This window comes from Phyllobates terribilis, unplaced genomic scaffold (genome assembly GCF_046119375.1).
Source record: "Phyllobates terribilis strain yellow unplaced genomic scaffold, ASM4611937v1 Scaffold_2__4_contigs__length_985480577, whole genome shotgun sequence".
NCBI classification, from domain to species: Eukaryota; Metazoa; Chordata; class Amphibia; order Anura; family Dendrobatidae; genus Phyllobates; species Phyllobates terribilis.
The window spans coordinates 833,291,482-833,306,379 of record NW_027362762.1 but is presented as its reverse complement, the minus strand read 5'-3'; the positions used below and the strand labels follow the sequence as shown (position 1 = coordinate 833,306,379).

The 14,898-nt window shown below is 42.6% G+C and overlaps 1 protein-coding gene across 6 annotated transcripts in view; it reads left to right on the top strand.

Moving 5' to 3' along the window:
* Positions 1-14,500, top strand: part of METTL16 (methyltransferase 16, RNA N6-adenosine) — a 78,474-nt gene extending 63,974 nt beyond the window's left edge. For 3 of the 6 annotated variants that reach the window (XM_073667791.1, XM_073667793.1, XM_073667792.1), the window contains exon 9: positions 13,688-14,500. In XM_073667791.1, the coding sequence (XP_073523892.1) occupies positions 13,688-14,269 (582 nt within the window). In that variant the 3' untranslated portion in view covers positions 14,270-14,500. The remainder of the gene's footprint in view (positions 1-13,687) is intronic. The other 3 variants (XM_073667788.1, XM_073667790.1, XM_073667789.1) reach the window with 1 other exon arrangement.
* The last annotated feature ends 398 nt before the right edge of the window (positions 14,501-14,898 follow it).

Genomic DNA, 14,898 nt, shown 5'->3' with positions numbered 1-14,898 from the left:
ATCATGTATAGCTTTTAGGATTACAATTTTATTTAGTGTGATAAGATTTGCTAGGAAATATCATTGTAAAATCTGATATACCAGACTATTAATATATTGGATGAATTATTATTAAACTCTGTGCTGCAGGTAATAGGCCTGGGTGCTTTTTTTCATTTTATTTTTTAATTATAGATAGCAAGGTTTGTAGGTATAGAGGCCTAAATATCCAGGTCCTGATTCTTTGCTGCCAGGACAGTTATCATACTTCTGACAAAATAAAGCCTGAATTCTTAAAAAAAAATCCTAGCTAGACATGGAGTAGATAGCTAGCAAGATAATATCCATAAGATATATATAATTAATGCTTTGCCTGTGTAGTTTACTGTACTTGTATTAAGCTAATAAATAAATAAATGAAAAAAAAACTATGTGGGCCCCCCCCCCCTATTTTTGATAACCAGCAAATGTAAAGCAGACAGCCTGTTAATATCAGCTCTCAGCTAGGAAGGTTCATGGTTATAGGGCCGTTCCCAGCTTAAAAATACCAGCCTGCAGCTGGCTCAGAATTGGCGCATCACATTAGATGCACCAATTCTGGCGCTTCACCTTCGCTCTTCCCGATTGCCCTGGTGTGTTGGCAATCGGGTTAATGGGGATTGGGGTTGATGTAAACTGTGATTTGTCAAAAATCACAGCTGGCATCAAACCATGTTTTTAGTAATGGAGACACCCCCATTACTAACTCTGTAAAAAAAAAAAGAAAAAAAAAAGGATTTTTTGGTGTGTATTTTTTTTATATGATTAAATACTCCCCAACACTTTCCCTGGTTCACCAATTTACCATATGTATATGTACTTTAAGACGGTACCTTTTTTTTAAAAAAAAAATATATATACAGTACAGACCAAAAGTTTGGACACACCTTCTCATTTAAAGATTTTTATGTATTTTCATGACTTTGAAAATTGTACATTCACACTGAAGGCATCAAAACTATGAATTAACACATGTGGAATTATATAGTTAACAAAAAAGTGTGAAACAACTGAAAATATGTCTTATATTCTAGGTTCTTCAAAGTAGCCACATTTTGCTTTGATGACTGCTTTGCACACTCTTGGCATTCTCTTGATGAGCTTCAAGACGTAGTCACCAGAAATGGTCTTCCAACAATCTTGAAGGAGTTCCCTGAGATGCTTAGCACTTGTTGGCCCTTTTGCCTTCACTCTGCGGTCCAGCTCACCCCAAACCATCTCGATTGGGTTCAGGTCTGGTGACTGTGGAGGCCAGGTCATTTGGCGTAGCACCCCATCACTCTCCTTCTTGGTCAAATAGCCCTTACACAGCCTGGAGGTGTGTTTGGGGTCATTGTCCTGTTGAAAAATAAATGATGGTCCAACTAAGCGCAAACCGGATGGAATAGCATGCCGCTACATGATGCTGTGGTAGCCATGCTGGTTCAGTATGCCTTCAATTTTGAATAAATTCCCAACAGTGTCACCAGCAAAGCACCCCCACACCATCACACCTCCTCCTCCATGCTTCACGGTGGGAACCAGGCATGTAGAGTCCATCCTTTCACCTTTTCTGTGTCGCACAAAGACACGGTGGTTGGAACCAAAGATCTCAAATTTGGACTCATCAGACCAAAGCACAGATTTCCACTGGTCTAATGTCCATTCCTTGTGTTCTTTAGCCCAAACAAGTCTCTTCTGCTTGTTGCCTGTCCTTAGCAGTGGTTTCCTAGCAGCTATTTTACCATGAAGGCCTGCTGCATAAAGTCTCCTCTTAGCAGTTGTTGAAGAGATGTGTCTGCTGCTAGAACTCTGTGTGGCATTGACCTGGTCTCTAATCTGAGCTGCTGTTAACCGGCGATTTCTGAGGCTGGTGACTCGGATAAACTTATCCTCAGAAGCAGAGGTGACTCTTGGTCTTCCTTTCCTGGGCGGTCCTCATGTGAGCCAGTTTCTGCACTTGGGGACACTTTCAAAGTTTTCCCAATTTTTCGGACTGACTGACCTTCATTTCTTAAAGTAATGATGGCCACTCGTTTTTCTTTACTTAGCTGCTTTTTTCTTGCCATATACAAATTCTAACAGTCTATTCAGTAGGACTATCAGCTGTGTATCCACCAGACTTCTGCACAACACAACTGATGGTCCCAACCCCATTTATAAGACAAGAAATCCCACTTATTAAACCTGACAGGGCATACCTGTGAAGTGAAAACCATTTCCGGTGACTACCTCTTGAAGCTCATCAAGAGAATGCCAAGAGTGTGCAAAGCAGTCATCAAAGCAAAAGGTGGCTACTTTGAAGAACCTAGAATATAAGACATATTTTCAGTTGTTTCACACTTTTTTGTTAAGTATATAATTCCACATGTGTTAATTCATAGTTTTGATGCCTTCAGTGTGAATGTACAATTTTCATAGTCATGAAAATACAGAAAAATCTTTAAATGAGAAGGTGTGTCCAAACTTTTGGTCTGTACTGTATATGTATACACAACTAGTTCCTTAACAAACATGTAGTCATATGGCTATGTCAACTGAAATATTAAATGGCAATGGCTCTTACAATACAGTAAGGTAAAAAAATAAGAAAAAAAATCTGTGCCTTTTAGGACCAAATAAGTATCCTCATGGGATTATTCCCAAAATAGTAAGTGTAGGGGATAAGAGATAACATACTATTTGCTGAGGGTCTGACCGCTGAGATCCAGGAACAAGGCTCTGCAGATGACCTCTACGCCATTCATTGCACATGGGACTGCCGGAGTAGCTGAGCACAAGTCTCTTTGTAACATCATCTTGCACGCAGTAGTTACACATATGCAGCAGACACTGTTATGATTGAGAAATTTTGTCTTTTTGCTATTGCTGTCCCTTTCATTCTTCTGTTCAGTATGTGAGCTAAGCGACAATCCAAGTGTGTTTTTACATATGAAAATGCAAAATGACAGATGGAAGAACAGATGAATTTGCGAAATATTATAGCAAGTTTACCCAATTTGCAAAAAGTTAATTGACAGTAAACAGCCAAGTATCCTTAGTGTTCACAGAGAGATGCCAGCAATGCTTAATTAGTGTGGAATAACGGGGAGATGGCAGAAAGCACAAGTTGTGGAAGAATCCCTAGCACTGTAATTAATTAAGACAACAGCTACTTAGTCCCTTTATTGAAATATACATACAGCATTTTAGAATGTGTGTACATAGATAAACTGATGGGAGGAGTGCCCATCTAAGGATGTCTTTAATGATGGCTGGATCTCAACCCCTTCACGCACCCTACCGTACATGTGCATCACGGTTAGAGTGTTCGTGTATGGGAAAGGCTCAAGAGCTGTGTCTGCGCCATCCATGGCAGATGCCAGCTATGATCTGCCTATAACAGCACAATTGGCGCCAGCCACGATCTCTACTTTTTTTTTACTTTTTAAATGCCGCTGTCAATTACCGGTGGGCGTACTCACTGGTGCTCGACGCGATAGCTGGGGGACCTGTGGGTTACATGACAGCGGGGGACGTGCTTAAGGTCCTTGTCGCAGCCATCTTGATGCTGTAGTATTTCAGTATATAGTATAAGTGATCAAAGAAAGGGTTGAAGACTATAATCCCTTTAAAAAAAAGTCTAAAAAAATAAAGTAAGTGTTAAAAAATAAAAAGCACATAACAGTCTAAATCACCACTCTTTTCCCAGTTTTAAAATAAAGAAATATGAAATGTTTAGTTTTTTTATCAGTATCTGTAAAAGTCCAATATATTAAATAAATTAAAACATACTTTGAACTCTGAAAAAAAGAAAAAAATCTCCAGATTTGCAGTTTTTCAGTTACCGTGCTCAAAAAATACTATAAAAAGTGAGCATTATGTCATTTGTACCCAAAAATGGTATCAATGAAAGGTACAGGTTGTCGCATTCCTTGTGTCAAGCCACTCATGACCAATAGTCACCGCCAAAAACGTCTGGAGGAAGAGTGGAGAGGCCACAATCCAAGGTGCTTGAGGTCCAGTGTGAATTTTCCACAATTAGTGATGGTTTGGGGAGCCATGTCATCTGCTGGTGTATGTCCACGGTGTTTTATCAAGACCCAAAGTCAGCGCAGCCGTCTACCAGGAAATTTTAGAGCACTTCATGCTTCCCTCTGCCGACAAGCTTTTTGGAGATGGAAATTTCAAAACTTGCCTGACCTTAACCCCACTGAGAATCTATGGGGTATTGTCAAGAGGAAGATGGGAGACACCAGACCCAACAATGCAGACGAGCTGAAGGCTGCTATCAAAGCAACCTGTTCTTCCAGAACACCTCAGTAGTGCCACAGGCTGATCGCCTCCATGCCACGCCGCATGCAGTAATTGATGCAAAAGGAGCCCCGACCAAGTATTGAGGTCATTTACTGAACATACATTTCAGTAGGCCAACATTTCAAATTTTAAAATAATTTTTCAAGCTGTTGTTATAAAGTATTCTAATTTACTGAGATAATGACTTTTGTGTTTTCATTGGTTGGCTGTAAGCCATAATTATCAACATTAACAGAAATAAACACTTGAAATAGATCACTGTTCATGACTCTATATAATGAGTTTCACTTTTTGTATTGAAGAACTGAACTAAATTAAGTTTTTGATGATAGTCTAATTTTGTGAGAAGCACCTATATGTGTGTATATAATATATATATATAGACCAACTCCGACTTTTAAAATATATAATAAATTGGGTACAGTACTTCAATGCAGTTTGTGGGGAATATTTTTTTCATAAGAATTTGGGAAACTTATGAAATGTCCTATAAATGTCTGTCCTATTCCTGATCTAAGGGTTTACACTTTTAGCTTGCATTTCTCCCATTTCCCGAGACCTGCAAACAGACTTGGTGGTGGAGTCTGCATACTCCTGTCCCCACAATGCACCTTCCAAGTCATCCCCCCAGTTCCATCACTCTCATTCCCTTCTTTTGAGGTCAACACCATCAGGCTCTTCCATACCCTCTCCCTCAGAGTAGCGGTCGTATACCGTCCCCCAGGCACACCCACCCTGTTCCTTGACCATTTTTCTGCCTGGCTGCCGCACTTCATGTCCTCAGATTTACCAACCCTTATCCTGGAAGACTTCAACATCCCCATAAACAGCCCACCTCCTCATCCATAGCCCGGCTGCTATCTTTAACCACTTCTCTTGGCCTCTCACAGCTTTCAACCTCTGAGACACACAAAGACGGAAACACCCTTGATCTGGTCTTTGTCCGGCTTTGTTCAATCCCCCACCTAGATAACTCCCCTCTTCCCCTCTCTGATCATAACATTCTCTCCTTCACGCTCACAAATCCTCGCCCGCCCCAGCACACTCCTACCTATCACACATTCAGAAATCTACAAGTCATTAACCCTCATACACCTACAGACTCCCTTCACTCATCACTGTCTCCAATCTTCTCTTTTTCCTGTCCTAATCTGGCTGTAAACCACGACAGTGACACTCTCAGAAGCACGCTGGACCAAGTAGCGCCCCTCACCCTCAGAACGTCGAAACACAGAGTAAAATAGCCCTGGCTCACACCGCAAACCCGATTTCTCCAGCGATGCTCTAGATGTGCCAAATGCCTATGGAGGAAAACTCGCACGCTAGAAAACTTTATCTACTATAAATTTATGTTAAAAACATATAACTCTGCCCTTCACCTCGCCAAACAGACCTACTTCATCACCCTGATCTCCTCACTATCCAACAACCCCAAAAAACTCTTCGACACCTTTCACTCCCTCCTCAGTCCTAAAGCCCAGGCCCCCATCATGGACATTTGTGCTGAGGACTTGGCCTCCTACTTCACAGAGAAAATAGACACCATCTGTCAGGAAATCAGTTCCCAGCCACCAAGGGCCATGACTCCCATCCCTCCCTACATCCCCTCTGGATCACTCTCCACATTTGACCCAGTCACAGAAGAAGTCGTCTCCAGGATCCTCTCATCTTCTCATCCCACTACATGCACCACTGACCCCATCCCCTCACATTTACTCCAGTCTCTTTCTTCAGTCGTCACTACTCGCTTAACTCAAACTTCAACCTCTCCCTCTCTTCTGGTATCTTCCCCTCCTCCTTCAAACACTCCATTATTTAAAAAAAACCTTCCTTGACCCTTCCTGCACAAACAACTACAGACCAGCCTCCAATCTTCCCTTCATCTCTAAACTCTTGGAGGGCCTGGTCTACTCCCGCCTTACCAGTTACCTCTCCACTCACTCTTTTCTAGACCCATCACAGTCCGGCTTCCGCCCCCTACATTCTACAGAAACTGCACTCAAAGTAACCAATGACTTTTTGACAGCAAAACGTAATGGTGACTACTCTGCTCATTCTTCTTGATTTCTCTGCAGCTTTTGACACCTTTGACCACCACCTCCTACTCTCTATGCTCCACTCAATCAGTATAAAGGACACTGCTCTCTCCTGGTTCTCCTCTCTTTAAGTGTATCGTTCGCTGGCTCCACTTCTTACCCTCTTCCTCTCTCCATTGGGGTTGCTCAGGGTTCAGTCCTTGGCCCTCTTCTCTTCTCTCTCTATACAGCCCCAATTGGACAGACCATCAGCAAATTTGGTTTTCAGTACCATCTTTATGCTGATGACACACAACTATACACCTCATCCCCTGACCTTACCCCCACTGTACTACATCATGTCCGCTCTCTATCTAAAACTCAAACTTTCCAAAACTGAACTTCTTCTGCTTCCGCCGTCTACTCACCTCCCTAAATCCGACATCTCTCTCTCCGTGTGTGGCACCACAATAACGCCGAACCAGCAGGCGCGCTGTCTGGGCGTTGGGTTTGACACCAATCTTTCCTTCACCTTCCATATACAATCTCTTGCCCACTCTTGTCGCTTGCACCTAAAGAACATCTCTAGAATCCGCCCCTTTCTCACCTTGGGAACAACAAAAACCCTCACTGTTGCCCTGATCCACTCCCGCCTTGACTACTGTAACTCTCTATTAATTGGCCTCCCCCTCACTTGACTTTACCCTCTCCAGTCCATCCTTAATGCTGCAGCCAGGGTCATCTGTTTGGCTAACCGTTCCTCAGACTCCTCCGCTCTGTGCCAGTCATTGCACTGGCTGCCCATGAATTATAGGATCCAATTTAAATTGCTTGTTTTCACCCACAAAGCACTCCACAGTGTGGTGTGGCACCCCCCTACATCTCTTCCCTCATTTCTGTTTATCGGCCTACCCGTTCTCTACACTCCCCAAGCGATTTTCGACTAACATCCGCACTAATCCGTACCTCCCACTCCCAGCTTCAAGACTTCTCCCGAGCTGCACCTATTCTTTTGAATGCTCTACCCCAAGAAATTAGGACGAGCCACAACTTACACAGTTTTAGGTGCTCCCTAAAAACACACCTGTTTAGGGCGGCCTATCACGCTCCCTATTCGAAGTCCCTTTATATTCTTATAGCCCATCCCTTATTTCTCCAAACATAAGTCTTCACCGAACCCAAAAGCACTACAGATACTGGCTGGTGATGAGCTCATGTAGCCTTTATCTATCCCTCATCCCCTCAAGATGGCTGGACCATCATTGTAAATAAGCCATTGTACTTTGTCACCCCCACCTCATTGTAGATTGTAAGCTCTTACGAGCAGGGTCATCATTATTTTTGCCTGTTGAATATGAACCTCTGAATTGTAAAGCGCTGTTGGCTTTATATGTTGGCACTATAGAAATAAAGAATATTATTATTAGCTGAGATGAATCTGTGCTATAGTAAATTTATCACTTAAACATGAGCCATGTATGAGGGAGTCGTGGAAATTGAAGAGTCGGAGGTTTGGCTTACCGACTCCACAGCCCTGTCTGTAAGCTCATGATCCCACCTGTGTCTGGAGTTTCCCTATGGATTAAGTTTTTTCATGAGACAGACTTTGTTTCACTGTCTTTCATCCATGAGAGTTGAGTTTAAGAACTTCATGATTATTTGTCCAAAAGGAATAGTGAAGCACTTTGTCCATGTATATTTTCTTGGAATACACATTTTGAGGTAATCTATTAGTAGGATCAACCCTCCTAAGTCGTCTATATGGGCATGTGGGTCATAGGAAGCTGAATAAAATGATACAAATAAGGGACGAATAAGCAAATTTTGCGCTTCAAAAGTCAATTGGTTCTCCTTCCCTTCCCGAGCCCTACCGTGCGCCTAGACAGTAATTTCCCACTACATATAGGGTATCTGTTTACTCAGGAGAAACTAATTTTGGGTCTATTTTCTCCTGTTATCCTTATAAAAATATTGGTGAAAAACAACATTTTTGTGGGAAAAGTATTTTTTCATTTTCACAGTTCAAAGTTATAAAATTCTGTGAAGCACCTGTGGGTTCAAGGTGCTCGCTACATGAGGGGCGTAGTTTTCAAAATGGGGTCACTTGTGGGGGGTTTCCACTGTTTAGGCGCAACATGGCGTCCGCTGTCTATTCCAGTCAATTTTGCGCTCCAAAAGTTGAATGGTGTTCCTTCCCTTCCGAGCCCTGTCGTGCGCCCAAAAAGTAGTTTTCCACCACATATGGAGTATCGGCGTACTCAGGAGAAATTGCACAACAAACTGGAACGTCCATTTTTTATTGCGTTATTGTACATGTCCGGTTCCCTTTAACCCCTTTACGACCTTGGACGTATGAGTACGTCCAATGTCGTATCCCTGCACTCCATACAGGCTCCGGCCCTGAGCCCGCATGTTTTCGTGCACATGACAGTTGATCTGTACAGCTGACATGTGCCCCTAACAGCCGCGGGTGGAATCGTGATCCACCCGCGGCTGTTAATATGTTAAACACCGCTGTCAATCTATGACAGCGGCATTTAACATGGCCGCGCCGGAAGTCCGTCACTAATCCCACCCATCTGTGACTGTGTCACATGACCGCAGGTCGCTGATGGGTTGGCATAATTCCTGCGGGTCTCATTGCCGGGATGCTATGAGCGCCTCCCAGCGGTCAGCGCTCATAGCAAGTGAGCATTTTTGCTACACACAGCAGGGCTGAAGCACTGTTATGTGTAACACAGGCGATCGGATTATCGCAGCTTCTAGTCTCCTATAGAGACTATTGAAGCCTGTGAAAAGAAAAAAAAAAACGTGTTTTTTTAAAAAATAAAGTTCAAATCACCCCCCTTTTCCCCCATTCAAAATAAAATATAAAAAAATCAAATATAGACATATTTGGTATTTCAGCTTTCAGAATCGCCCGATCTATCAGTATAAAAATAATTAATCCGACTGATAAAGGGTGTAACGAGAAAAAAAATCAAAATGCCAGAATTACGTTTTTTTGTCGCCGCAACATTGCAATAACAGGCAATCAAAAGATCGTATCTACCCCAAAATAGTATCAAACAATAAAAAACAAAACAAAAAATAAGCTCTCATCCGGCACCAGATCCCGAAAAATGGAGAGTAGAGATAGGTAAAGTCAGTCAGCCATTTAGAGGCAGAGGTTGGACTAAGTCTCCTTTGGCCTGTGAAGCCAAATGGATATGATCTTTAGATGCCCGTTGTTCAAAAGGTTCGAATTTTAAAACTGATCCTATATATTTATATTGAATTACTGCAGTGAATACATCTTATCTTGCCATTCATTTTTTTTTTATTTGTCACTGGACATAGGTTATACAGATTATCATGTGGGATATCTTTTGGAGATGTGTCGCATGAGCAGGGACCCGAGAGCGGTGCCCAGCACGCTTAACCCCCCCCACTTGCTCAGGGCCCCGACACAATAGTTACCTCTTCCCGTGCCTCCGCAGCAGGTCCTGTATCTTCCGCGGCTGCTGTACTGTGACGTCTCAGGTCAGAGGGCGCAATGATGTTTTTCCACCGTGCCCTCTACTGAGCACTCACCGCAGAGCGGGAAGGCAGTGATGCTGAGGAGTCTGGAGCAGAGCAGCGGCAACAGATTAGGTGAGTATTTGATTTTTTTTTATGTACAGAGGCATGGGGCATTATATGGGGGCCCAGCCTGCATGGGGCATTATATGGGGGCCCAGCCTGCATGGGGCATTATATGGGGGCCCAGCCTGCATGGGGCATTATATGGGGGCCCAGCCTGCATGGGTCATTATATGGGGGCCCAGCCTGTATGGGTCATTATATGGGGGCCCAGCCTGCATGGGTCATTATATGGGGGCCCAGCCTGCATGGGGCATTATATGGGGGCCCAGCCTGCATGGAACATTATATGGGGGCACAGCCTGCATGGGGCATTATATGGGGGCCCAGCCTGCCTGGGGCATTATATGGGGGCACAGCCTGCCTGGGGCATTATATGGGGGCCCAGCCTGTATGGGTCATTATATGGAGGCGCAGCCTGCCTGGGGCATTATATGGGGGCCCAGCCTGCATGGGGCATTATATGGGGGCCCAGCCTGCATGGTGCATTATATGGGGGCCCAGCCTGCATGGAACATTATATGGGGGCCCAGCCTGCCTGGGGCATTATATGGGGGCCCAGCCTGCCTGGGGCATTATATGGGGGCCCAGCCTACCTGGGGCATTATATGGGGGCCAGTATTCTGTATGGAGCGTTATATGGGGGCCAGTATTCTGTATGGAGCGTTATATGGGGGCCAGTATTCTGTATGGAGCGTTATATGGGGGCCAGTATTCTGTATGGAGCGTTATATGGGAACCAGTATTCTGTATGGAGCGTGATATGGGGTCCAGTATTCTGTATGGAGCATTATATGGACTCTATTATTCTGTATGGCACAATATATGGAACCCATAATACTGTATGGAGGACTATGTGGTGCCCATAATGCTGTATGGAGGAATTTGTGGTGCCCATAACACTGTATGGAGGACTATACTGTCCAGTCTGCACTGTGCGCTGCGAGGATTTGCTGGTTTCTGAGCTATTGTAGAATTTACAATAGATATCGCTCATGTAATGTAAGAAGTGAAATCTTTGGCACTGTACTATATAGATATTTCTCCGCAGTATCTGTGCATCATGAATCGTGGTATGTGTTAAAGGGGCCCACTGAGACTCTTTCGCCCAGGGCCACAAAGACCTGGAGCCGGCCCTTTTCCCACCCCTCTTCAAAGATGTTTTTTCCTTTAAAAACCTTTTCCTTTACCATATAAATTGGCATGATTTAGGAGCTCTCGCTCAAAACGCATAGATCCGGTGTCTGCCGATGTATAACATTATGTTTTTATATACACACTGTTAAAGTCTCTAATATATGTGAAGTTTTAATTACAGATTTTAACATTGCGGATGCTGGATCACCTGCTAATCTGTGGTACGCCACTGTATCCAGCCTCATAGGAACAGCCAAAGGGCTGCGCTTTACCCACGTCTGCACTACACAGATGTGCATGACCTATCATCAATGTCATATCTGGGAAGGGGGTGGGTTACGCCTGGAACGCTCATCATCATCATCAGCAGTTACCAGCTCTGGCAGTGTCTGAATGTAAACCGTGCACTGCTCTGTCACTGTTTAGTGGCCGCTTTCGTCTACTCTCTAACCCATCTAATATTGATGATCTAAGATAGATCATCAATATCAATGTACTAGAAAATCCTTTTAATATATTCATGTGCCAAATGACATTATCAAGGACATCAGTCAAGTAAAGTTGTTTGCTGTCACTTCTATTAACCCTTTAATGCCCAGTGAAATTTTTGTTTTTCACTCTTTTGTTTTTTCTTCTTGTTACAAGAGCCATAACTTTTTCTGTTGGTATAGCTCTATGATGACTTGTTTTTTGCAGGACGAGTTTTAGTTTTGAATTGTGACTTTCATTTTACTATACAATGTACTGTAAAATGGGAAAAAAATCCAAGTAGGGAGAAAATTGTGGAGGAAAACTGGGAAAAAAAATCAAAGTGGGGAAAAAAACAAGGCTATGCCACCATTGTTTTTGGGGTTTTATTTTTAATGAGTTCATTTTGCGATAAGAATTACATGGTTACATGACTCTCTACATCATTACGATTATGCCAATCTCAAACTTACCCAGGTTTTTTATTATTTTAGTAGTGAAAAAAAAATTCTTAAATCAGAAAAAAAAACTTTTTGTATCACCATTTTCTGAAACTAGTAAGTTTTCTTATTCTCAGTTGAAGCTGTGTGTGGGCCTGTTTTTGTGCCCTTTTTATTGATACCATTTTTGAGTACAAATGACTTTTAATTGTTGCTTTTATTGCATTTTGTTTGGGAGGAAAGTGCCGAGAAATGACAGCAATTCTGGCGTTCTGATTTGTTTTTTCTTTTTAGCGCTTAATGTAGAGTTTAAATATTTGTACATCTTGATAGATTGGACATTTCCAGACACAATGATACCAAATTTGATTATTTTTTAAAATGTTTTAATTTCTTTTTTTTTTTAAGGACAAAAGAGGAATGATTTATACTTTTCCATTTTTTTTCCATTTTTTTTTTAGTCCTTTAGCATTGCATTATGTAGTGAAATCGCGGTTCTCTTATGGAGCTAAGCCTGTGGCCGGACCAAGATGACCGTTATGTGGACCATCTGCAGACCATCTGTCTCCATGACTTCCCTGTGGCAATGGTGTCATGTTACACAGCCGGCATCTACCATGCATGACGCAGGCTCAGCTCCTACCTACCTTGCTTAATGACCTATTTCCGCTGATTACCTTGACCTTATAGAGGAAACCAATAGTCTACACTTTAGGAGCCTCTCTGATGTTCCCCTCACCCTCTTTCCCATACATCCCATCCCCCTTCGTCTTTGTGTGTACTTGTGTTTTGGTTTATCCTCTTATCTATCTTTTTTTCTTTCTTATCCCTCTTTGTTAATTTACATGAGTATGTAATGACTTAAAGAAGTTGTCCCCACCGATCAGCTGTTATCGTGCCGGCGGCAGTGGTCGCTGTCTGAAGTCCTTACCTGCATTGCTTGGCCGTCCATCTGTAGTGGCCGCCGCGAGGTACTGCACATCCGCCTCCCATTCAACTGAATGGGAGGCGGATGTGCAGTTACAAGCAGCGGCCATTACAGATGGACGGCCAAGCACCGCAGGTAAGGACTTCCGATGGTGACCGCTGCCACCAATAACAGCTGATAGGCGGGGGTGCCGCCTGCGGGACCGCGGACGATCATACATTGATGCCCAACCTACGGATAGGGCATCAATGTTAAAGTAGTGGACAACTTCTTTAATGTTTTAGTCTGGGCCACCACGCTGGTATATTCTATAACACGTTGAACCAGTGACTCGATCTTGGATTGTGTTTTACTTTTCTTTATTTTGTTTTAAATTTTATGAAAATACTGTTTGTTTTTGTCAGGTGGACTTGTTTGACTCGCTACTTATGGCACAATTAGTGCCCTGTGTTTCCATTTGTATTCCTTCTTCAAAACTTAATAAAGATTAAAAAAAAAAAAAAAAAAAAATGGAGGAAAAAAAACAAACTTTCTGTAAAATCGTGTGTTGTAAATAGTCCAACGCTTGTAATGTTTTTTTTTTTACGTCTGGATCCTGTTGTTTCTCAGTTTGTGTTCACAGAACTCCCACGCATAGCCTCAATATATTGTGTATATGAGCATGAGTGCTTTGAGGAATGGCCATTGTCTATTTAGAACGACCTAATCTAGGAAGCCTTAGGCTTGATCCCAATATTTCATGTACAGTATTTCTTTATGGAATTTAAAGTCTTATTTTCCCACAGATACAACATAAACCTGTCCCCTGTGGAAGTGGAGAAGAAAGCTTATTTTTGACAGCTATTGAAAACTCGTGGGTGCACAACCGTAGAAAGAAGAGGGATCGAATGAGACAACTGAGAGAGGTACCTCGAGCTCCTGAAGAAAACTTCTTGTTAGCTCAGAAGGATGAAAGACAAGCTGGAGATGGCGAGACCTCAGTAAAACCAGCATCATTTGATGAAAAAAATCTTTCTACTTCAGTTATAGTCGATGCTGCAGCTTTGCCTGTCAACGCTGCTCCCGAATCTATGGAGGAGGACTCCAGACCTTTGTCAGAACAGGTGGAGGACTCCTCTACCATAGATCAGGTCACTGAAGTTGATGAGCATGATTCTTCTGAAGAAGTCAGCCATGTCACCACAGGATCGTCACAGCCCGTCTGTAGCAGTAACTCTCCTTTTCTTTTTAAATGTGTAATGAACGTTAAGAAGGAGGCCACCACTGTATTGGTAGAGTTCCACTGGGTGGAAGGCCACAACAGAGACTTGATGAACCAACTGTGCACACACTTGAGGAACCAGATTTGTAGACTTGCCATGAGTTAGTTCCCATGTAATCATTCAATGTTTATGTTCTGGTTTCTCATGTTTTTTACTTTTTACAATTTTTTTTTTAACTCTTATAACATATATGATCTTTCACTGCCAGTATAACCAGGATTTTATTCTTTACAAATTGCGCCATCAATGTGAATCTGTCACTCCATCGTTTTCTGGAGTAGCCAGTGTCATTTAAATAAAACCAGACAATGATTTGCTGAGGAGTGAGGTACACAATTATTTGTACTGGGGTTTGCGTTAATATTTTACTTTTAGTTATTGAAAAGTGCTGCTGCTTTAAGTATATAAAGCGTGTACAAAGGTTTCTTCCTGGTGTGGTGTTTTAATATTGTAAGACAGATATATATTCTGAAACTCATTTTAAAGGGGTTGGTCCATCATAACTATTCACAGGAAGCCAGTGGGGACATCCTTCTCATATTTCTGGATGTAAATATATGAAGTCCATGTCCTAATCTCACAATACTTTTCCATACATAATCTGCTTTCTTTGTGTGACCTTATTTGCCCTTTTTGTCTGCTGCTCACAATCTCCTGCATACATCCCCCATTCTCTGGAACTTGCTGCCCCAACACATCAAATTTTCTTCCGACCATAGAGGAGACCTGTCACC